The sequence below is a fragment of the Citrus clementina genome, unplaced genomic scaffold, assembly GCF_000493195.1.
Source record: "Citrus clementina cultivar Clemenules unplaced genomic scaffold, Citrus_clementina_v1.0 scaffold_7, whole genome shotgun sequence".
Taxonomy (NCBI): Eukaryota; Viridiplantae; Streptophyta; class Magnoliopsida; order Sapindales; family Rutaceae; genus Citrus; species Citrus x clementina.
The window spans coordinates 13,178,422-13,202,232 of NW_006262075.1; the positions used below are offsets into that span (position 1 = coordinate 13,178,422).

General features: G+C 34.5%; 2 protein-coding genes across 11 annotated transcripts; one reads left to right on the top strand and one right to left on the bottom strand.

The window, feature by feature from the left end:
• Positions 1-1,768: 1,768 nt before the first annotated feature.
• On the top strand, positions 1,769-12,717 carry LOC18036881 (F-box/LRR-repeat protein 14). 8 transcript variants are annotated; one of them, XM_006427398.2, is made up of 16 exons: positions 1,770-1,894; positions 3,126-3,425; positions 3,509-3,637; positions 3,735-3,942; positions 5,504-5,650; positions 6,102-6,176; positions 7,088-7,159; positions 7,853-7,924; positions 8,168-8,239; positions 8,331-8,402; positions 8,769-8,840; positions 9,545-9,616; positions 10,250-10,393; positions 10,752-10,823; positions 11,373-11,519; positions 12,112-12,717. In XM_006427398.2, exons 2-16 carry the CDS (start codon positions 3,228-3,230, stop codon positions 12,294-12,296), a joined length of 1,737 nt encoding a protein of 578 aa, XP_006427461.1. In that variant the 5' UTR covers positions 1,770-1,894; positions 3,126-3,227; the 3' UTR covers positions 12,297-12,717. The 8 variants fall into 8 exon arrangements, with proteins under 8 accessions (XP_006427462.1, XP_006427461.1, XP_006427460.1 ...); XM_006427397.2 differs by having other exon boundaries at positions 3,133-3,425; XM_024180735.1 differs by lacking the exon at positions 1,770-1,894 and adding an exon at positions 1,929-2,029.
• A 1,831-nt stretch (positions 12,718-14,548) lies between these two features.
• On the bottom strand, positions 14,549-23,481 carry LOC18036629 (protein TOPLESS). Of its 3 annotated transcripts, none has more exons than XM_024180043.1 (27): positions 23,331-23,481; positions 22,837-22,978; positions 22,467-22,646; positions 22,254-22,367; positions 21,997-22,155; positions 21,313-21,490; positions 21,101-21,227; positions 20,879-20,988; positions 20,581-20,746; positions 20,337-20,446; positions 20,160-20,229; positions 19,999-20,072; positions 19,800-19,895; positions 19,617-19,712; positions 19,358-19,485; positions 18,994-19,228; positions 18,753-18,911; positions 18,576-18,671; positions 18,238-18,384; positions 17,663-17,773; positions 17,319-17,498; positions 17,109-17,237; positions 16,933-17,028; positions 16,415-16,603; positions 16,163-16,329; positions 14,932-15,207; positions 14,549-14,786 (listed from the first exon to the last, which is right to left on the bottom strand). In XM_024180043.1, exons 2-26 carry the CDS (start codon positions 22,914-22,916, stop codon positions 14,997-14,999), a joined length of 3,408 nt encoding a protein of 1,135 aa, XP_024035811.1. In that variant the 5' UTR covers positions 22,917-22,978; positions 23,331-23,481; the 3' UTR covers positions 14,549-14,786; positions 14,932-14,996. The 3 variants fall into 3 exon arrangements, with proteins under 3 accessions (XP_024035811.1, XP_006427463.1, XP_006427465.1); XM_006427400.2 differs by having other exon boundaries at positions 14,932-15,210; positions 23,331-23,480; XM_006427402.2 differs by having other exon boundaries at positions 14,932-15,210; positions 21,083-21,227; positions 23,331-23,480.
• Between the last annotated feature and the right edge of the window lie 330 nt (positions 23,482-23,811).

Consider the following 23,811-nt stretch of genomic DNA (forward strand, 5'->3'; position numbering starts at 1 on the left):
ATAAATGATTGGTATTTACACATTTTCTCACCAAGAAAACTGAAGACAGTGGGTAGGAAGCTAGTAAAACTGTAGAAGACTCCACGGGAAAAATCAAGAAAATTGTGTTTCGTTGAAGGGGAAAAAAAAAAAAAAGAGGTTTCTAAGAAAGATGATAATTTCGGAATTAAAAGGAGTATTAATAGCAATAAAAAAAATTTGTTAGTATTATGCAATGCCGTTTGCTTTTAGGATGGGGCTTCAATAGAGCTTTAAAGGGTGTCAATAGTCCAGCTCCAGACCAATTCACAACTTTTCTAATTTCCTCGTTCAGCCCAAAATTATTTATTCCTTAAACGACCTTCTAAAATCAAGCACCTTCAACGGCTCTCCTTAAAGAACCTGTAAAATTTCTTTGTACGCACGCTAGTACATGCACCAAACCCCCGTCATCATATAAAACTAATCCTAATCATAATCTTGAATTTATTACTGATTATGATATTCAATCGATCATAATCATGATTTGAATTCATTACTAAATATGATTATTATAATTAATTAATCTAACGAGATAGACGATAACCGCAAGAAAAAAAAACATTGCCACTTAGCGTGCAGAAGCAGAATCCGCCAAAGCCGAACCTGCTCGGCCCCACCTCCACAGTCGCCAATGGATAAGCCAAGAAAACAAATGTATGATAAATACGTTTAGATCCCTGAATTTACTACAATTACAGATAAAGACAATCTACTTCTTTTCGTGGCGATTTGTCGTTAGGTTACCCTTCAAATTATTATAATAAACAAATAAATGTGGTAGTAAGGATTATTTGACCAATATATATTTAAAAAAAAATGATTTCACCCGTCAACATATTACGTATTTTAGTGGATTTAAATTGGCATAAAATAATAATATTATTAAGAATATTACTTAATACAAAATATTTTTCGACACGTGAAGCTGTCTATATCATAATAATTATTTGATCAATTCATCATATTATGTTGACTCATTTTTTTAATTTCAAGTCTCAAATGTTATACCTTTTAAATTATTCAAATAAATAAATGTAGTGGTATCAATAATTTGAATCATATTATAAAAAAGAATTGATTTAATTCATTCATCTATTATGAGTTTCAATAGTTTTTAGTTGACAAAAAACAATATTACTATTAAGAAAGTCATGCATTATTAAAAAAAATTTATAAATGAATCTATCTGCATCACAATAAAGATATTATTATTTTCTATTCTAAACATTAGTTATTATTATATCAAAATTTATTATTAAGTTTTACATAAAATGCATGACACACATTATGACATTATAAATTTAATTAATATTTTAAAATTTTAATGCACTTAATAAATAAGTTGAATATTTGAATTCGTTCAGTTAAATTTAATATGATACAAATTCGATATGCTAATTCAAATTGTCACATGCATATATTGCCACTGATTAGATAACGATTTGCGTCAAAGTAACTACAAACTGTATTTTCATTTAAGATTTTACAAAATTTGGGTGTCTAAATGTTATTATTACGATAAAACAATTTTAAAAAATAAAATCCTAAGAATTGGTCCCCCAATAATAAAACTGGGGCCAGTAATATCTTCTCCCTTTATCTCTATCTTCTTTAATCAGAACACCTAACACCGAGCCTACCTCACTCGCTGATCAAAACTGAACAGCCAACGTGTCGTCCATCCGTTGGTCCGGACTGTGGCTCATTGCCACTAAGCACTTTTCGTTAGTCTCTTTATACACTCTTCTCTAAGCTTCACTCCGAAACCATCTCTCTTCATCTCTCTTTCTCTCTCTCTCTGAGTCACTGTTGAAAGCTTTAGGTGTCTCTATTTCTCTTTCTAAAAAATTCCAAAATTGATGATCGGCATGAGGTATCGATAGAGATTTTTTACCCCTATTTATTTCTGTTTGTTATTCATATTTTTGTTTTTATTTGATTCTGTTTGTTCCCTGAGAAAATGAACGATTGCTAGAAAATTTTTCCGGCGAGACGAAAATTCTATGATGTAAGGTCGTTGCTGTTTTTGTTGCTATTTTCATATTTACTTTTTTGACTTTTTGTCATCCTTCAACATATAATATTTTTGTTTGAGTTTTTTTTCAGCATAATTTTTTATTTTTTTTTATTTTGTGAGTCTGCGACGACGATCATGACTTTCAGCATATTTTTGTTGTTGATTTGATTTTATTCGTCAATTCGATTTATTTATTTATTTAGTTATATTTTGTTATTTTGAGAAAAAAAAAATTGTCTCTGTTTTTGGTGTTGATATTTGAAACTGAAAACTTCTTGTCAGCTGAAGGCCACTGTTGTGTTTGTTGGTTAGTTGGTTGGTTGGTTAGAAATGTTATTAATCAAAAGGAACTGAATATTGTTATCAATGGAAATTTTGACTCTGAAAAACTTTATTGTTCGGTATGAAGAAACAAAATGAATTGATTACACTTTTGGACTGAAGCATATAGTTATGGCTGAAATCGAAGTTTTTGCTGTATTTGGAACTAAGAAACTTACATTTCCGCTACATTTCTCTGTATTGGAAGATATTTTCTTATTTCTTGTTCTATGACATTAAGTATTTTGTGTTACTGTAAGTGAAATTCCACATACATACACATGCTTTTTTCTCTGCCTCAAGGTCACTGTTATGCCAATTAGATTTTTATTACCTTGGCTTTCTGGTGACATGGTACTGAAACAGAGCTAATACTTCATGGATTGGGGTTTGTTACTATAGGAAGTGAGTGATATCATCAATTTATTGCCTCTGCATAATTTGAGATATTGCTGTTTTGTTGAATCTATGAATTTGTTTTCTCTGGCAGTCATTAGTTATGTTTGTTTTGCATTTTTCTAGAGTCAGAAGATTTGATCGTGGGCATGACAGTTGAACTAATTCTGAGATTAGTTATTAAAACACAGTGCAATCCTGTTTCACTATGCTTTTAGTTAGCATTTGTCTTTGACATTCTTTGATGCTTATGTTTACTATCATCGAGTGACATTCTGTGAAGCAAGCTGTCTGGCTTCCATTTTAAAGTTTTTTCTTAATTACTGCGTGGACTGATACTTGTATTAATATACATTTTCTTGCTTTACAGGGTGAAGTGGAGCGCATGTTTTCATACTTGGTAATTGAGTGGCTTAAAGTAGTGGTCTGCTGCAGTTTTTATGACCCGTATTGATCAGAAGATATTTCCTCAATGGGTGGAGCTTGTTCTAGGAAGAGAGACCAAGTAGACAATGAAGATGGTTTGCACGGAGGGGTTTGTGGAAGATATCAAAAAAGTTGTAGTTCAAAGTGGTTGATGACCTCATTTTCAAGACCTCCTTTGGATATTCAACGAGGTGAAGGGAAATGCCCGTCCCTTATGGAGTTGTGTGCTTACAAAATTTGTGAGGTATGCTGTGTTCATCTCATGCTTGGTTGAAGACCTCAACAGCTTGTTTTCTGTTCTGATCTTTAAGCTGCTTACTTAAACAGGATATTGATAGATATAGCACCTTCTCAATGCTTCCAAGGGATATCAGTCAGCAAATTTTCAATGAACTGGTCTATTCCCGATGTCTAACTGAAGTTTCTCTTGAAGCTTTTCGAGATTGCGCTCTCCAGGTAACTCCTAGCATGAAATTTGGCTTTTAGAATCATCATTGTTGTGCTAGTCATAGTTATTAGTAAATCACGTTGATCTCTAACATTTTTCTGACAGGACCTTTGCCTGGGACAGTACCCTGGGGTAAATGACAAGTGGATGGATGTCATCGCTTCCCAGGGATCATCTTTACTATCTGTGGATCTTTCTGGTTCTGATGTCACCGATTCTGGGTTGATTCATCTCAAAGATTGCACTAACCTGCAGTCCTTAGATTTTAATTTTTGCATCCAGATCTCAGATGGTGGTCTAGAACATTTACGAGGTACCTTTTCAACTCCTTTTTTGATTTAACTATCATTATTGGTGAATGTTGTCTGCTTTTCTTAAGTAACCAGATGCTGTAGTTTTGTGGTCCAAAAAATATATGACAAAAAGAAACAGGTACAAGAGACTAGGAGTTTATCTAAAGAGAAGGGTGGTGATTTTGAAGTGAAAAAGGAGCCATGGAGGAGTAAAATGACGGCATTTTGCTTTTCCATACAATAAGTTTAGACTCAAGAAAAGCGGACTAAAGACATTTAAATCTTTGCATAACTAATCAAAGCCACATTTCTCTTCATCTATTTTTTTTTTTTTTCATTTTATCATTTCATTTTAGCGAACAATCAGTTGGGATATGGAATTGGGAGATATCTCCATTTTACTTCTTTTGGATTTATCCTTCCCCATGCACTTTCAATAGAACCTTTTTCTAATGATTTACGTGTAGCAAAGATTTTGATGCTTTGTTATTATTGACTCCATTGAAAGAAAAATGTTTAAGCATGCTTCAACAGCTAGATTTTGTGGATTGCCCTATGAATTTAATTAAGATTAAGCTTGAAGGTATGGCATATCAACAGATCCAGATGCATTGAATGGTTGTGGCATATCAACAGATCCAGATGCATTGAATGGTTGTGACTATCTGGACCTGGATGTGATGGAGTGAAATTTTAAATTCTTATTATTTATTCACTTACTTACGGTGCTTGCTTAATTTGTTTTAATTATTTTTCTTGGTTTTAATTTTATTCTGGTTGATTTGGTTGAAGTTCCTTTCATTTATCTGTTTTGTAAAACTTCGTATCTGCCACAGCTGTAGAACATATTTATTCACTTTCTTCCTTTAATTAGTGTTGTCTGCAAATAAGCTGCAGAATCCTTGGTTTCTGCAATTCTCTTTATGATGATGTAAATAGCTAAAAGCAATGCTTTCAGTATTAATTCATCTTTCATCAAATCTTGCGTGCATCCTTATGAGTAAATTTAAATAATTACCTGATGTTACTCCGATTACAAAGATTTTTCAACTTGTTTTGTTTTTCTGTGTTTCATAACTGCATATTTTTTACTCAAAGCACTTTTTTTATGCATGCCTTTTTCTTCTTGTTGAGAATCCTTTAATTCTCCCATTATTTTGAACAGTTCTTAGGTCTGTGAAATATATTAGAATTTTCGCCTTTTGACATGTTGCATTTAAATTTTACGGCCAGAAATCTTATTGCTGAATGAAGTTTTTGCAAAGGAGGTAATTGCATCTTATGTATAACTTCTACCAAATTTAATTGTATGGTTTTGTTTCAATTTTATATTCCTTTAGTACTCGACTTTAAACCCCCTATATTCAGGAATAATTTTAGGTTTGTAAAAATTGTATTTGAATGACCTCATTGTATGTGTATGCTTGTGCAGCTTAAGTGGCTTTCTATTTTGAAACCTCACTGGTGTGCATTTTGTTAATGCTCTCCCTTTTATTTCTAGTATTCAAGTGAATTAGCTCTGCCACTTTACACTTCCAGTTGCTTTATGATGGATTAGAAGTATGACTGAAAATCTTTCAGGTCTCTCAAACCTCACAAGTTTGAGTTTTAGAAGAAACAATGCAATTACTGCACAAGGAATGAAGGCCTTTGCTGGCTTGATAAACTTGGTGAAATTGGACCTTGAAAGATGTACCAGAATTCATGGTGGTCTTGTTAATCTCAAAGGTATGTTTACGTGTAAATCTAGACCGTGAAAATATATTTTTCTCACTGTTATTGTGTAATTGTTGATCTCAACATATTTGAAAATACTCAAGTGCATTCTAAAAAATCACTGGAGTGGAACCCATTGTGGTAACAGATTTGGGAATATTTGCATTCGTATTGTCCACAAACCCTTTGTCTCCCTACTCTCTTTCTTCCAAGGTGGGGTATCGATTTGATTTCCTATATGAGGTTAAATTTTTAGAACTAGTGTTTCTTGATAAAAATAATTGTATTTGGAACTAGAAAGGATATTGGAAAAAGAAAAATCACTTGTGTTAAGCTCGGTCTTTCCTGTTGAATTTTGATCATAGAGCAATAGATTTCGATTGGAGTTGTCAAGTACTGTTGATAATTCCTAATCGGCAGTCTAATAATCTGTTTAATGTGTACCATATTTATGGTTTTACAGGTTTAATGAAGTTAGAGTCTCTTAATATCAAATGGTGCAATTGCATCACAGATTCTGATATGAAGCCTCTTTCTGGTAAGCTGATCTTTCTTTCTATTTTGGGAAAAGAAATGTGTTACAAGTTTAAAAAGGCTGGATCTATTAATATCAAATTGGTGTGATATACACTCAATCATGTCAAATGGGCTTTCTGTCTGTTAATAGACTTACCAGAAAATTCTGATGGATGCGCGTATGATAATAAATTCCATTTTTAAACATCTCAACACTCTCCCCAAACTGAAGCATAGATGTATTATCATGCATAGCTTGTTGCAGAACAGGAACTTAGCAATTGTCCTGTTCCTGAATTTTCTTTAAAAATACCACTCAGTTGATCATATGAATTCATATTCGCAGCAACAGTTTGTTTATCATCACTAGTTATTGTTAAAAGAATTGTACGGCTACAAATACTTGTGCAAATAATTTTAGACAAACTAATATGGCGATATGTAATTGGTTGATTAAAAATATAAAAATAAATTATGTGGGTCCTAGCATGATTTTAATTCAGCCAATGATAATACATCTGTTTGTACAAAACCATTTGTGGCTGTATCATTAGTCATAATGACCTTAAAATGTTCTCATTAAGAGCTTATATTCATTTTAACCTTTACCCCCCCCCCCCCCCCAAAAAAAAACAATACCTTTCTACACTTCAATCGGCCATTCTTGATCATGGGGTTTGCAACCATTGAACCTTGTTGTTAGTCAATTAACTGAATGGCATTTTGTTTGCATGAGGCTTACCTTAGTTAAATTGAATATGTTTTCAGTGCCAAGTTCTGCTTGTAAGAACTCCCCCCCTTCTACCTTAAAAATAGTACTTCACATCTGTCTAAATGTATTTGACGGATCTGTGAAGTAAACTTTTGATATCTATTGTGAGTTTTTAAGCTGTAAATATTCCCGTGTAAATTAATGTTTTAATTATATGTCAGGGCTTACAAACTTGAAAAGCTTACAAATATCCTGCAGTAAGGTCACAGACTCTGGCATTGCTTACTTGAAAGGTATTTAATTCTGTTATTTATTCTCATGCTCATTTTTACTACTTCAGTGATAAGTTGTGTTACACATCAATCCTGGACATATGAACATTTCACTACCTTTAATGAATGTGGGATTTCTACTATCTGTAATTTGCTGTTATTTTTTTCACGCTATTCAAGGTCCCTTGGAAAGCAGAAAAACCTGTTAACCAAATGAGAAGACTGGTTTGAGGGGATGTGCAAGGTTTACTATTGAAAAAATATTTTGAAAGCTATAATTTTCAACGTATGGAATTAGTCTAAAAGCAAAATAATCAGTATGCTGTGACTATTAGACCTATCTGATAGTACAATAGTTGAATTACAACGACAGACCATTGCCACGTCCTAGTTCTGAAAAGACCTAAAATTACCAAAATACTTAACAATCCATACAGCTGCAAATCCCTTGAACAACAATCATACGCATTGTTTTCACAATTTTGAACCGTCGTCTTTGATCTATGTTTCAGGATTATCAATTTCAAGTGTCATCTTTATTCTATGTTCCATGATTATAAGATTGTTCTGTTTGCACGTCTTTCTGACAAGTATTCCAACTTCCTTGTCTAGTAACTTTTCCTGGTTTCGTTACCCCCATTTTATCTAACATTTGGGGCATTTAACTCAATATTTCAAACTGCTTTCCTTTGAAACTGGATTTATTTGTTCCAGGTCTGCAAAAGCTTACTCTACTTAACTTGGAAGGTTGCCCAGTGACTGCTGCATGTTTGGACTCTCTTTCAGGTCAGAATTGCTGAGTGTTTTGTGTTTGTAGTAATCATTAATTTTATTTTATTTTTTGTTGGTATCAAGCCTGCAATTACCAACTCATGTACCTAGGAATTTTTTTTTTTTGGGGGGGTGATTGACATCTGATATGGTTGTAAGACATGGAGGTAATATATAGAAAATTATCAGTTACATTACTAGAAGCGATTGTTTGCTTAGAATTTACGTTGTTACATCCTTTTGCCTATTTTTCTGCAGCTCTTGGTTCACTCTTCTACTTGAATCTTAATCGATGTCAACTGTCCGATGATGGATGCGAGAAGTTTTCCAGTAAGTAACCTTAATGCTCACTTATCCGCACATTCTGGAATCGTGGAATATACTGCAGTAGATAAGAAGTTGATATACTTGTTGTGTGCAGAGATTGGGAGTTTAAAAGTTTTAAACCTGGGTTTCAATGAGATCACGGATGAATGTTTGGTACACCTGAAAGGTGGGCTATATTCTGCTATAGTTCTATCTTATAAAGCTTAGTTCTTGTGATTAGTGTTATCCTCTTCAGTACTTGTTTATTTATATCATGGTAAAGAAAGTCGTCTTGCTGTTTTCACCATAGAATGAGAGACTCCACATTGAAAGTTCTATAACTTATTCTATTACCTGGTATAGCTTGCATTTTTCTGTTTCATGGTTGAGTAAACGACTCTTGATTTATGGCCTTTATCTTCTGCAGCTTTTTGGTGAATACATCTTACTTGGTTTACAGATTGGAACAATAGTTTTCTTTAAAAGAAATTAGAAAGAAGAAAAAGAGATAAACGGAGGGGATAATATTTATTTAATTTTTCCTCTGAAACAGGATTGACAAACTTGGAGAGCTTGAACTTGGATTCATGTGGGATTGGTGATGAAGGACTGGTTAATTTGACAGGTGATTACTCATAACAATTTTTCTGTAGTTGTAACCTCTACTTTGTAACGTTTTACTTATGCTTAATAGTTATAATAAATTTTTCGGGCTGGAATTACTGTTGATCGATTTACTTGTTCTTCCATAGTTTTCTGCTTACAAAGAAAGATAATGGAATTTCTATCACGCAGCTATGTTTATTGTGAATTTGAGCACCTGCTGAAATCAAACTTTTACTTGCGTTACAAACTTCATATTTTGAGGGCTGAAATCAACCATTGGATTAAAATCATTGATGAGGTTACCCTATGTTAGAATCATTTTTTTGTAACTAATAACACAAGATTTGTACTGGGAATGATGAACATAAATGTCTTGCATCTCTGCCAACTGAAAACAATCCTCTGATCGTGAACCTGACAGAAATTGTGATGTTTTGAACTCTTTAAGTCTAGGCAGGAAATTGTATGACTTAGTAGAATGGAAACATGAACTAGTCTCTAGGGGTAGTAGGTACCAGAGGATACCATTGTGTTTTACGTGGGGATTTCTTGAGTGGTGTGTTACCCTTTTTTTATTTATTATTTATGCACTGTGGTTTTATTCCCCCCCCCCCCTTGTTACGTGAGTTTAGCATACTTCTTCCTCATCTTTTATTTTAGCCCCTGTATATTCTTTTGTGCTTCACGAGATGCTGAAGTTTGCATTAATTGTGTTGGATTCAGGCCTTTGCAATTTAAAATGTTTGGAGTTGTCTGACACACAAGTCGGAAGTAGCGGGCTCCGCCATCTCTCTGGTTAGACATATCACCTTCTGGTCATGATTCTATCGATGTAATATCACATTTCATGTGTACAGATATACGTGCTTTAAAAAATGAATGTAGTCTTGGTCTCTGTAGATTGATTTATCTTGTTTTGCCTGAGCACTCGACTTTAATGTGTCTGGATATACTTTCTTTTTAGTTTAGCTGGATTTAAACTGGTTTGCTTCCTATACCTCATCAGTCCTTTCCTGGTGTAGTAGGATGCTGGTTTTGAAGCCTGTTTTACTATTATTATTTTTCAAATTTATTGTTCTGCCATCATGATTTTGGGATGGCAGTTCCTCAAAATACGTCTTTTCATCTGTGATGAGCTCATCAATCTCAAATAGTTTCTATCTTTCTTTCTTTCTTTCTTTCTTTCTTCATAGTGCTTTATGTCTGTTCACTCTAAGGTTCCTCTGGAAATCAATTTGAAAACTCTACTGATTGCTGATCTAAGGTTTCTTTCCCAAGAAATAGTTTCTGTTGTACTCAGTCTTGACAGACAGTAAACTTGCTGAAAGCCTTGAATTTGGACTTGTTCGGCATTGACTCAATCTTAAAATGCTCCCTGGATTTTATATTATGTATTAACGTGACTTCTACTTTTATATCTTGTTGTAGGTTTGACAAATCTGGAGAGTATAAATCTTTCATTCACTGGAATCTCGGATGGTAGTTTAAGAAAATTGGCTGGATTGTCATCACTTAAGTCTCTTAATCTCGATGCTCGGCAAATTACAGATACTGGACTTGCTGCTCTCACAAGTGAGTGTCTTTAAATGAATGGAACCTTTGCAGATTTGATTACTCATCTTTAAGATGAATGTTTCCTTTAATAGTTGCAATCACCACATGGTATCACAACCTAGGCTAGCCCAAAAGTTTTGTATTATTTTTTCCTGAACTCTAATAATTTAATTGTCTTTTTGTGCTTATTTGCATGTAATAAATTTCTCATATAAATTTGGCCATTTAGTAGGGCATGTTATTGTTTAAACTTTATTGCTGGTCCTTATATGCTATAACTTTTGAGATTAATGCTAAGTTGAATGGATGTGAGCTCTGGCTTTTTTATTCTTGAGATGTATTGAACTTGTGAAATTTTTATGTGTCTCTTGTACAGGTTTGACTGGATTGACCCATCTCGATCTTTTTGGAGCTCGTATTACAGATTCTGGAGCAGCTTATTTGCGAAGTAAGTTCCACCGTGCTTAAATGATTCAATTAGAAGGAGAAAAATATTCTTTTACTATTGATGTTCACTACATGAAAACTACACTTGCACTTTTGGACCTGCTAAATAGATTCTGGCAGTGAGGTTCAATTTTCATAATGACAACTAGATGCCCTAACCTTACCGACAGCCATTCTAGAACACCCAATGTGGACTAGAAAGATGGATGGATGCATGCATAAACGATTTCCAATTATCCAGTTTATTTATTTGGAACTGAATGACATCCTGGGTTATGTTATTTATTTATCCTATGACATCCTGGGTTATGTTATTTACTTATCCTATGTGATTGTACAGAGAAAGAACTTGAAGTGTATTAATGAACCTTAGAAGGCAGTTCTCATGAAATTGGAACTTATCTGCTAATTATTTGATATTGGACGCATCGGCTTGTAGATTAATTACTCAACCTAAGTTATGAAGTTTACTTTGGTTGTCACTAACTGCCCTTGATTTGAATTTAGTTATATATGCAAATGGTTACAAATCTTTATTATCCTTCGACAGATTTTAAGAACCTGCGGTCCTTGGAAATATGTGGAGGAGGATTGACTGATGCAGGTGTAAAGCATATCAAAGATCTTTCATCCCTCACACTGCTAAATCTGTCACAAAACTGCAACCTGACAGATAAAACATTGGAGTTGATTTCTGGTATCTTGATGAACTTTTAACCATATACTACCTTCATCTCGTTACTTTGGATGATTATCATAGAGAAATTGTTGAAAGCACCTTCTTGTGGATCTTGGATTCAAATGTTATGTGCAGGATATACATGTGCATTCGTCAATGATTAATGATTGGTAGTACTAGTTCATAAGCTTATTTCTGAAGTAAAAATGGTTACCATGACCATCTAGTGAATTAGGAGAGTATTTCACTTATCTTTGGTTGGTGAATTCCGACTCTGCATTTGTTCTACTAGGTATCATGTCATCCAGAAATAGTTTCATTTTGCTATTTTAACCATAGGAAGCTTAAGAATGCTGCAATCCAAAATAGTTAGGCCTATCCTGTCATATAATCAAAGAGAAGTTTTAATTAAAGAAGAAAAAGTAACCATATGATTATCCTTTGCTAATTTTCAGTGGGTAAAATTTTTGAACTTACAAAAACTCACAAGAAGTTAGAAACTAGAATTTTTAGCTTGTTAAGGAATAACAAAAATCATATTGGATATGCTCGTATATATATTGAGGATCTTTTAACCTTGTTGCCATAACCTCTGTTCCTGTAAATGCAGGATTAACAGGGTTGGTCTCTTTGAATGTTTCAAATTCCCGGATAACAAGTGCAGGATTACGTCACCTGAAGCCACTGAAGAATTTAAGATCACTGACTTTGGAGTCATGCAAGGTGACTGCTAATGACATTAAGAGACTTCAATCAAGGGACCTCCCCAATCTGGTAAGCTTCCGCCCTGAGTAGTTCTGGAGGTTGAATATGATGTCCTGTAAATAGCTATGTTGGCATGGAAGAGCTGCTACTTATATGCCTAAGAAGACATTTGACGAACTGTACATACGGGTTAGACTTGGAAGTGGGCTCACCAGTAATTAAAGGTGTTTATGTGATGATTCTCTTTGCTCTATGAGAACCGTTCTTTTGAATTATTTCCTGTATTTAAGTAATTGTACAGAAACTTCTCTGACGGTAGTTTGAATTTCTCGTCCAACGAGCATCATTTCATCATTTCGTACTGTTTCAAGAACTAAGTATCTGCCGGTACTTTTGGTTGATGACTGAAGAAAAGTTCCCGCATGTAATTCTGTGTACAGACTCTTGAACCATGCCATTTTATATCATTAAATATATACCACTAGTCTTGTTACTTAGGTGGGTCTTGTGATTTCTTGTTTCATTTGAATTCAGATAACTGAATGTCCGGAACGGTCGATTCGATTATCAATCCAACTGTTGGGTACTTCAATTTTTTTTGGGGTTATGATTATTGATTAATTTCAAAATTTGAAGAATATTTCCCTTCATTTGTTCGCTCCTCGTATATGACAAGTTAGCCTGTGGAAAGACCCAAATACTTTCTTTTGTTTTTCACGCAACCTCAAACCCAAAAACCTCAGTACCTCCTGCTTTCTTAACCATCTTGTTTCATTTTCGCCTTTTTGGTATAATGTAGTCGTATGGTCTATTCAAGTTTTGTTCCATGTCTTTTCAGATTAATTAAGAATTGTTATGGGTCCTGACATGAAATTGTGTTTTTGATTCGTCATCAGTTTTCGGAAAAGTTACCCCATTATGATTTATGACTGGCTGTATGGTAATGGTACAGCACTTCCTATTGAATATTAATTTATACAATTATAGGTATAAATATATTAAGTTAGGTCTACTTAAAATATAGCTTGAAAGTTTACATCTAATATAATTGAGATTTATCGGGCGCATATAAATATTTAATTGTTTACGATGGTATGGCCCTCCAAGATGGAATGAAGGGTTTCAATTACAAGTTAGAGCTCTAATACATATATTAACGTAAAATAATTAAACCTACATTAGTTTTTTTTAAATAATATAGTCAATTATGTCGTTTATGAGTAAATATTGTAAACGACGCACCATATAATTTCATGAATGTGTTGGTAAGTCATTTGTATGATAAAGTTCATGTACAACAGCTCATACGATTTTTATTCTGGAGTAAAGGTTTTAGTAACATGTGATCTCCGAATTGAGACTATGAACGGCATATCATATGCATTGGGTAAATTGTAAGTAATGTTTTGAATATAAAAACAATTTGAATATAAAAACATCATTTGTGATATTAACTTCTACATTCTAACTTTATGAGCCTGCATTACTCAATTTTAACCACCTAAACGACGTATCCCTACAAATTCCTCATGGTGCTTTCTATTTTCTGCGTGAAACTAGAACTAACAAAATTTAACACAACCTAAACAAGATAAGAATAAATGAGTATGCGTTATCAAATTTGACACAATTATTTAATGAGTTGAGTTTGAATCAACACAATTTTAAAGTTTTTAATTCATTTATCCGACCAACAACGTGATTATATTTTTTATTTTAAATTAATGTTTTAGTTTTTGTCATTAAAATTCAAATATTGGATATAATTTTCTCTTTTTATCTTTTCCTGGGGAAGGACGGACATACACACAAATTTACTTGTAAAATTTTATATAAATTATAAACTTTTGATATCGGTATATATGTATATTTTATAGTATCGATATGTAACATTATTTACATGTATATAATTAAAACTTTAATAATATAAATGTATAATATTTTAATACGTGCGTGTAAAACATTCGTTAAATATATAAATATTAAACAAGTTATTAGATAGCCTCCTTTGTTTTTTAGGTTTCAATATTTTGACACGACATTAATACGATTTGGTGACCCGCTCTGCCAGCTCTGCATGAAACAAGGCTATTTACTGCAAGCTTGTCATTCAAATTCAATCTCATCGAGCTCTTATGCAGATGACAAAGGGCAGAACAAAATCCATTGCTCGAACATTGTAGTAATAATATTTGTTGCATATTACAAAAGGTTGAGTTGCTGCAATTTTGAAAAGCTACAAAGGAACGTGCATAGTATCCTTCCGGTTGACAATAAATTGGGAACAAAAACCAAGGGGTTAAATACAATGTTAAGGAAAATTTCATTCAAGTTGATATTTTAAAACTGCGTTGATATTTAAAAACTGCATTGATGATATTCAACATCAAGAGCGGAAAGATAAATAGCAATTCCTTTAAAAAGGATCTTTCTAAGAGTTAAAAAGGGAAATCATTTCACTATCAATTCTCCCACAGCGTTTACCTTACATCTTCTTATAATTATCTTGATTAAAGAAAACATGTTAAAATCTACATCTTTGCATGTCCTTCATTTAAATTACACATCCCGAACCTCAAACTGCAAAATTGGGGAAACGAATATCAATTAGATAAGAACGAGGACAGATTGTTTAAAATTCATAAGTAAAATAGAAATAATGACATTGGACTGAATCAAAACTCAATGCATCGGTCTTAGTTTGAAATAATTATAAGAAGTATACCTAATTTGGAATGGTGGCTGGCAAGGCAAGCATCTAAAAGAACTTATGCTCTGCCAGCCATTTCATCATCTCTGTGCTTGATCTGAACCTGAACCTCCAACTGGAGGAGTAGCTGGCATGCTGCTTGTTGACCCATTGTCAACAGGTGGTGGGACGCCCCATTTACCTTCAGATTCAAGGGGCTCAAAAACATGAACCCCACCATCAGATAGTCCCAACGCAAACTCATTTGGTTCTTGTGGATGCGCAGCAATCACAAGCGGGTGGACATTGGAACTGCTGCATAAAGGCATAGTGATGAATTATCAATGGCAGTCACAGTAACAGATGCAGGAGTTGGAGCATTATTTGACTTCCAATCAATTAGTAAATTGCATATTTATAATTGAAAAATTCTAGCAATTAGTTCAAGAAGATTACATCAATCTGACTTAACATTCGGCATCGTAAAAAAAAAAAATTTACCAGGTCAAAGTTCAAAAGCTCAAGATTACATAAAACTTAAGCACTTTACTTCTTCAGTAGATTCTATAGAAATGAACCTCAGACAACCAAAATCAAATAAACTTCATTATCAAATGGTTTATTTTTGAAAAAATCTTCACTGGGAATTTTGTTAATTTTTTTATTACTAGACACTCAAATGTAATCCTAAAGATTGGGGGGAAGAGTTATTTGAAAAGCAAAAGCTCAAACTGAATAGATCGACTCAGCCATTGAGAAGATGAAATAAGAGACAAATGCTCAAGATTGGAGTTGACTGTTATCTCCATAGTGACCCAATTCCCACAGAATATTTTCATATCCATGCACAAGAGAAGGAATAATACTTCAGTTCTGGAATAATGTAGAAGCCGATCTTTTAAGGTTAGATATAAATCAGGGTGCTGAGATCTCAAAAAGTAAGATAAACTGTTGATGGTGAATGCAAAAGTGGCAATTTGACGTAAGGACATGCCATAGCAAGGGGCAGTTCTAAAATGTATGCAGCATTAGGTTGCCTGTGTTTTGTGTAAATGGTCAAGCACTATCAGGCTAATGAATATCACCCAATTGCTAATGAAACAAAGGATGATGTTAGTTCAACTCAAAATTGATTTTGATCATGAAAATAGAACCCACTTCGATCATATAGAACCAAATACATAGCAAAATGAACTAGAAAACATGCACAAAGTAAGGCAAAGGAGGAACCAGTACACCCAATTTGAGCATGTCACAAGAGATGTACCTGACACCAGCAGGAAGATACGCAGACGGGTTGATACGACAACGCAATTTGAGATTTGCAGCACTAAAAACACAGACAGTTGCATCTAAGAAGCAAGCATATACCAGCTGGCTATCGCATGAGAATGTTGCATGAGTGATTGGAGCAGAAGACTCACGCGGGACCCACTGATCACAAATTATTTATAATATTTTAAAAAAATAATAAAAAGTTGCTTCACACACAACAAAGTGAACTTGGTAAAGAAAATACCTGCTTCACACATTCTAGTTTTGTAGTTTCAAATATAGCAAGCTGTGTCTCATGTACAACAAGGAAGTGTATTTGGTCTTGATGAAACTGTACACGTGTGTCTGACTGCGCAGTTGGTGTCCTCCCAGTTGGAATTTGCAAGAATCTATTCTTTTGCTTTTCCCATCCATCAGAGCCCCATACACAAAGCTGTTGAAAAAGCAAGAAGATAGGTCAACCATCATCACAGCTTAGATTATGGCTTCAACATGAGAGCTCCAAATGGGAGCCCAAATAACGGAAACTTTTATTTTGCTGAGCATAATAGTATTCAGGGATAATTCACTGGTGCTAATAATTTTAATTTGAAATTTGATCATAATCTTTTAGTCAACTAAGCTACAGAGTAAGCAACCAATTATTGTGTGGGTAGAAAGTAGAGAATGTTAGAAAAATAGGTCATGTATTTAGGCCATTATAATAATAAACCAAAAGAGAATGCCAGTTGATGATGCACATCAACACAGGAAAATAACTACCTGAGAATCTGCTCCAGATGAAACTAGCACATTCAATGCATGAGAGAACGCCAGACCGGTTATTCTTTTGGAGTGGCCTTTAAGTTTGCTTTTAACCTGGAAGAAGAGAAGGTAGATGAATAATGCATTCTCAAAAAAAAAAAAGGGGTCAGACAATTGTATAATCCCTACCATACCTCATCTACTCGAACGTTATATATCTGAATTGAGGAATCATCCATGCCAATAGCAATGATATTGTTGTCTTGAGGATGAAAAGCAAGAAATGTCGCTGCAGGTGGCGGTGGCATAAAAGTTGCCATAGTCTGCATTTGCAAAAGAAGTTGAGATTAGTGACATGAATTTGAATATGAACATCAAATTATAGAAAAAGATTCATGGATTACCTTAAATGTCATCATATTGAAGAGGGAAATCTTTCCACCAGAGGCCGACATTACATAAGAATCATTCTTTGACAACGCAAAGCAGGGTACAGCCTCCTCAGGGTTAGAGTCTGTAACATCATTAGTCATCATAATGCCACTCGGTGGTTGCCATAGCTGAGGTGCCACACTGGCAGTTGCCTACAGGATGAAGCAGCAATCATTGAAACTATATAGTTCGTTTCTAATTAATGACTTAAAACTGTCAAAAGTCTCAGGATTGAAACTACATGGTTTTTTCTTAATAATGACTTAAAACTGTCAAAACTCAGAGGACAGAAACTACTTTCTACATATCCAAATACCTTGCCAGATGAATTACGCTCAGTTCGCTGCCACTTCCAGAGCAAATGAATTGCATTCGAAGCTAATGCCAAGATAGCATTACCTGAATTTGTGAAGATCAACCTTGATATCTGTCGTATTCAAGTAACAAGTTATAAGGATAACCTTCTTGGAGGACAAAGGAAAGTAATTCATTGTCCATCAGTTTGCACAACATAAAAAGTAATTCATTGTCCATCAGTTTGCACAACATAAAACCAAATATAAGTTTGTTAAAGTAAGTATCAAATTTACTTAAGAAATCAAACTGTCAACATCCAAGGTTAGCACCACTAAGCAGGTCCTGAAGGCATGATTGTGAATTACCATTCAATAAAGGCAATAATTACTTACACACATAGAGAGAGAAAAAGAAACAAAGAAACTAAAATAGAAAATAAAAATATTGCATGATCAAAAATCATCAGAAAACATTCACATTTCTAAACAAAGAAATGGCTGTATATGTCACAGAACAGGCTTCACAACCAGGACAACTATTTTTTAATTGTATGACAGGCAGCCATGAACAAAGCCAGTTAGCAGATTTTTGTACCTTTGTTGCTCTCAAGTTTTCAGGAAGCCTCAAAGATCGACACTGATTTGGTTCACTGAGTTCAGTTAGCTTCCAAACCTTTGATTTGTCATTGGATTCTTCAGTTATTCTAGGTTTCACATCCGCCAAGCTCCGTACATCTCCATTCTGGCAAAATATTAATTTGCTTATTGATAAAGATATGATAAAAGAATCATAAAACAATGATACCAAGCTCCATCTGTCATGGTAGAAATGTTTATTATATAATAAATATACTTAAAATAACATTGAGGGGTAACTGTAAATGGTTAAGTAAAATTGTGAGATTAAATAAAAAGCATGTACGTTCAACAGACCATTCCTGGAATTGAAACCATAGAAGCCGCTCTGTCTGCAAGTCCAGCACTAGTTGCAGCGGCAGCTGCTGCAGCTGAAATTGGGCTTATCGTAGGCTGCGTTAGGTAACACATATGAGGTTACACTCATTCAACACTGACACAATGAGCTACTACACCAATAAACAATATTTCTACCTTCGAGTTTTCAGATGTTCGTGATGCATCATAAGCAAGATTCTCAAATGTACGCAGCAAACGAATGCCATCTGAAGTTGCCAAAATCTTGATTCCATTATCATTGGTAGAAACAGCCAAGAGACAGCCATCCTTGTTAAAGCGGATTCGAGGGCTTGCCTAAGAAATATGGAAGGATGAAAGTGAGCAATTGCCAATCTTCAAAAGATTCTAACAATCAACTTAGAGATGGTACACTTACTGGAAGACCTCCATCAGCATCAATACTAGTCAAAAGTTGCACACTGTCCATATCCCAGAATTTAATAGAGAAATCATCACCAGCAGCCAAAAACCTGTTTTTAGTTGTATCAAACTGAACAACACCCAGAGACCGTTTGCGGAATCCTTGATAGGTCCTCTTCACAGCTCCTTCACTTTCATTCCATTCAACAATAAATGATTCCCCATCTTTACTTGTCCCGCATGAAAAGAGCCTGCAGTATCCACCCATCAATATAGTAAGGGGAAGAGACACAAAAACAAAGCCATTCAAGCATGAGGCCATTCAACAACAAATAGCATAATACTGGAAACACAGGTAGAATTGAGTCCAGCATATTAACCTTGTACCATCAGCACTGTAGGCCATTGTTGTGCACCAGCGGCCAGGAGCTTCGTAATCAACTCGAGATCCCAAATTGTCATACAACCAAGCTTTAATCTTTCCATCAAGTGCCGTTGAAAAGATGAACTAAACATAAAATAAAAAATAGAGGATCAAGAACTAGAAAAGATAGGACAAAAATAGACAGCAGGCAAAATAAGCAAGAAAATCTCCAACAATGTAATCAAGACAATGAAGCAAAAATATAACACAGCTACCTGGATATTTTCCTTGTGATGAGGGCAGACAGAATAAACAGGAGCCTCGTGGCCTTCAAATATATACTGCTTCGCACCATTAGTAGCATCCCACACCTAAATTTACAGACCAAATTAGCAAGGAATAGCAATTTATTTTCCACAAATAAACATGAAGAAATAATCATATAGAAAAAAAAAAACCTTTATCGTTTTGTCGTCACCACAGGTTATCACGCAAAGTTGCTTATTTGGATGCGAGAAAGCAATATCATTTACTCCACCAACGTGAGCATCAATCTGGATAACAAATTTTAGAATCATTTGCATATGGGAAACTCAAATAAAATAACAGAAAGGTCAAAAAACTGGACACGCATATAACTTAACAATGAATACATACCTCCAAGTGCTGTCGAACTTCATCTCCCCCATGATATGAATAGATTTGGACAATGTGCCTTGAGTATGCAACTCCTGTCAATTACATCGAATGGACATCAATTAATGATCTATTCCACCAAAATTAGTGTAGAATCCAAAGTCCAAAATCCTCAAGCTTACCAAATAAACTACCATCCGGGCTCCATATGACACGGTTAACAGACACACCAGGATCTTTGACTAGAGCTGCCTGGATTCCATCAATATTCAGATTTAGCCACTCCAATATTACATGCATTAATCATAGGGCCTGAACATAACTGGTGTCTTTAATTGATAAGGAAAGAGGTGACACACCTGGAGAGGCATTGAACATGCGCCGAGATCCCAAACTTTAAAGTTTCTCAAAACAAGTCGCTCCCTAGAACCAACTTCCCATAATCCTATGTCCCCCACATTAGTTCCAACTGAACCATTACATTTGAGTACAACATTGAGGAAAAAAGGATAAAAGTCAATCATAGGAAAAAAGAACAATGCTTTTTAAGGGCAGAAACATACCAAATAGCACATAAGAAATAAAAGGCTCAAAATTTTAAACCTAAAAGAAGTGTCTGTTGAACAGGATGGAAGTCCATGCTCATAGGAGATGATCCCTGATTCAAAGTCCTTGTCACAGTCTTTGGCAAGTCTTCAGGTGCACTAAAGGCCTGACTGTGACTGTGACCCGTAAATGACACTGGCAACACATTAACAGGCAGGTTTATCTGAAAAAATGACAAAAGGTCAATTAAAGAAGTCACTAAGAAGAAAATAACTTGTATTAGGAGAAATGACTACAGAACTTCACCGTGAGATGTATAATTTCATGAGTCAAGTGAAAGCCAAAGCCAGATTACCTCATCGGATATTCCTATTGGCCTAGTCCTTTTAGAAAGATGGTCAGAATCCCCTGATGGGTAGTCAACAGAGGGATTAGTTGGAGGAGTTCTGGGGTGCTTCAAAGCAGCTGAACAAGGCAATGTAAAACATCCAAAGTTAAAAATAATGCTTATGCATTACATAGATCTCAAACCTTTAATACAGAGAGGGTTGATGCCTACAGTGAGACAGGGATGTACCAGCTGGGATGGATGGACTACCAAGACCAATAGCTCCTCCAGAAACTGCTGGATGAGTTACAGTGGGAGGATTAGACATCCAACCTGCAAGGGGTGTTGGAACTGGGGCTGGTGTAGGTTGAAAAGGCTGAATGCATAAATTAAGAATGATGAGAATACATGCAAAGACTCAGAAACAAAAAACAGCAATGGAAGGAAGCTTAATGACTCACCCCATGTGCACCCAGAGGAGGGAAAACCCCAGCTTTTGGTAAGGATCCAAGCAATGGATTGTTTGCAGGTGATGGGGCCCGTGCACCATTTGGTTGTCCACAAGTGTGATCCACAAAGAGAGTCTTTATATCTGGATTTGGCCTTGGGTTTTTACAAAGTTGGTGCTGCCAATTCAGGCTGCGATTTCCATGAGAAGAATCAGTTATTGTACTAGTCAACAATTACAGCTGACAGGACCGGATTTGAAAAATGCCAATGTCATGAAAACCTTATAAAAGTTACTGGAAGAATGTGGGTGGTTAGAAGTTTATAATTGCACTGTGCAAGTATGCCTTGAACAGTATACCCATTGACAAGAACTAGAATACTATTTGTAAGCAATTCAATCAACCAGGATAACAGCATTTTCTTTCTATGGCACTTAGTGGAATTCTCCACTTGAACTTCAAATTGAAGTGATTATTACAAGAGGTTTTTAGAAAAGAAAAAATGCCCCAAGTTCATTCAACTGTTTTTCAAAACTATTTAACATTCTGAAAGCCAAATGGACTCTGTCCATGGTATACATAGACCTTTTAATAAAAACATGATCAAGTGCAAATATCCCTCTAAGTGCCCCTGATAAACTTTTAACAATCAATCGATTTAAATTTCAGGATATAAGAAATCTCTATAAAAATTACCTTTGGTTGATAAGAGTGCGTAACCTTGAATTTTTAAGGTTGGGGAACTGCAATTTATCACGAAATAAGGGGTTGGCTTCAATAAGCTTCTTGAGCTCAACCAACATGATTGATCTTGCAGACTTTGTGTCTCCATACTTAGACAATTGCTCATTCTCCCTACAATGATATAAAATTACCCATTTTAAGTTCCATTACCTGTAAATTATTCTGCATTCAAAGATTAAACCAAAACCAAATAAACACAACCATGATACCTAAAATTCTCCAATGTCAACAGCTGGGTAATCTCCTTGAATAGTTCCTCGTTAAATGTAGAAAAAACCTTCAAATCTTTCACTAATATTTCCACAGCCTTTGCCCGGTCATGCCTATTAAGAATCAGTCGTACACTCATTATATGGCAACCATATCCAGAACACACTTACAATGACAATAAATTAAATGTGTCCATAAAACAGTGCACTTACTTATCCAATGCCTCGAGATATTTCTGTTTCCTTATCTCGAAAAATATTTTCATCGAGTAGCGATTATCATCCACTTTAGTAAAACCAGAGAGGTATTTCTCAACATCATCCCAATTCCCATTATGCACCTCATCCTCAAAATATTTCATGTTAAAGAAAAACCCAGATTCCTGTTCAAGCCTATTTTCAAATAAAAAAATATTAGTCAATTAATTAATTAATTAATTAATCAACCAAATGCTGCCAAATTACTACTTAGTAAAAACCAAATTATAATTCCACTTAATTAAACACTACAGTTAAAAAAATTCATAAAAATTTTTTTAAAATAGATAAATAACAAAAGTGAGACGTTACAAGAAATGCTTACTTGTGAACAGTTTCTTTGAACTTTTCCTCATCCAGAAACTGTAAGATCAGGAACACCAGCTCTCTACTGAGAGACGACATCGTTTAAGCACCCAGTTTTTTTAATTCCAAGCGTACAATTTTCACCAACTATTACCGTAGATCTGCCAAAAATCAATTTACACAAACATAAAAATTTAATAAAAATAATTAAATTAAAAAAAAAACTGTGCTAAAAATGATTAAAAGTAACCCAAAAAAAAAAAACCCTGCCTTGAACTAGATGATTTAACTGCCTTAAAAAACACACCCAAAAAAAGATTAGTATAATTATTAAAAAAAAAGAAATAAATGAAGTTGAATCACCTAAAAAAGGAGCTTTTGAAGCAAGCAAATCATGTTAATCTCAGAGATCAAACGAACAAGAAAAAAAAAAACAGCTTTAAAATATTAAAAAATACAAAATTATATGATAAAAGCTAAAATTAAACAAAAACAATATTTTAAATAACTCACCTGGTGAATCGATTTGCAAGAGAGAAAGAGAGAGACAGAGAGTTAAAACGAGCTCCCTCAGGGAATTGGAGCTTTCTCTCTTAAGAAATGGAGCTTTATCTCTCTAAAAATAAAAGACTTTTTTTTTCTCTCTCTCTCTATTTATATATCCTCCTAAGCCTTTTCTAATTTATATACCGACATTAAACCTTGCAGAAATTGCGATTTTTATAGGAAGAGGAGACAGATTGAGAGGATGATAAGTACCAGTGCTTATACAAATAACTTATCACGGAAAGTGATAGCTTATTCAATAAGTTATAATACTTTTGATAAGCCCAGTTATCGAGTGGGCCCCACTAAGCCGGCTGCATTTTGTCGAGTTTATCGGCGCGGAATCTCTAGCTAACACAGCTGTATAACTTGGAGCAATGATTCCCTACATGGCAAGATAGGCTTGATTCTGTCAAGACCTGTTTGGTTTTTAAAAGAACAGCAAATA

Excerpts from the sequence above, each read along its gene's own strand:
- LOC18036629 (XM_006427402.2), bottom strand. The coding sequence starts at position 22,916 with ATGTCGTCTCTCAGTAGAGAGCTGGTGTTCCTGATCTTACAGTTTCTG. Across the intron at positions 18,672-18,752 it reads GAACATCTGAAAACTCGAAG|CCTACGATAAGCCCAATTTC; the intron begins GTAGAAATATTG and ends TACCTAACGCAG. Across the intron at positions 16,604-16,932 it reads CATCTGGAGCAGATTCTCAG|CTTTGTGTATGGGGCTCTGA; the intron begins GTAGTTATTTTC and ends CTTTTTCAACAG.
- LOC18036881 (XM_006427398.2), top strand. The coding sequence starts at position 3,228 with ATGGGTGGAGCTTGTTCTAGGAAGAGAGACCAAGTAGACAATGAAGAT. Across the intron at positions 3,426-3,508 it reads GTGCTTACAAAATTTGTGAG|GATATTGATAGATATAGCAC; the intron begins GTATGCTGTGTT and ends TTACTTAAACAG. Across the intron at positions 6,177-7,087 it reads TGATATGAAGCCTCTTTCTG|GGCTTACAAACTTGAAAAGC; the intron begins GTAAGCTGATCT and ends ATTATATGTCAG.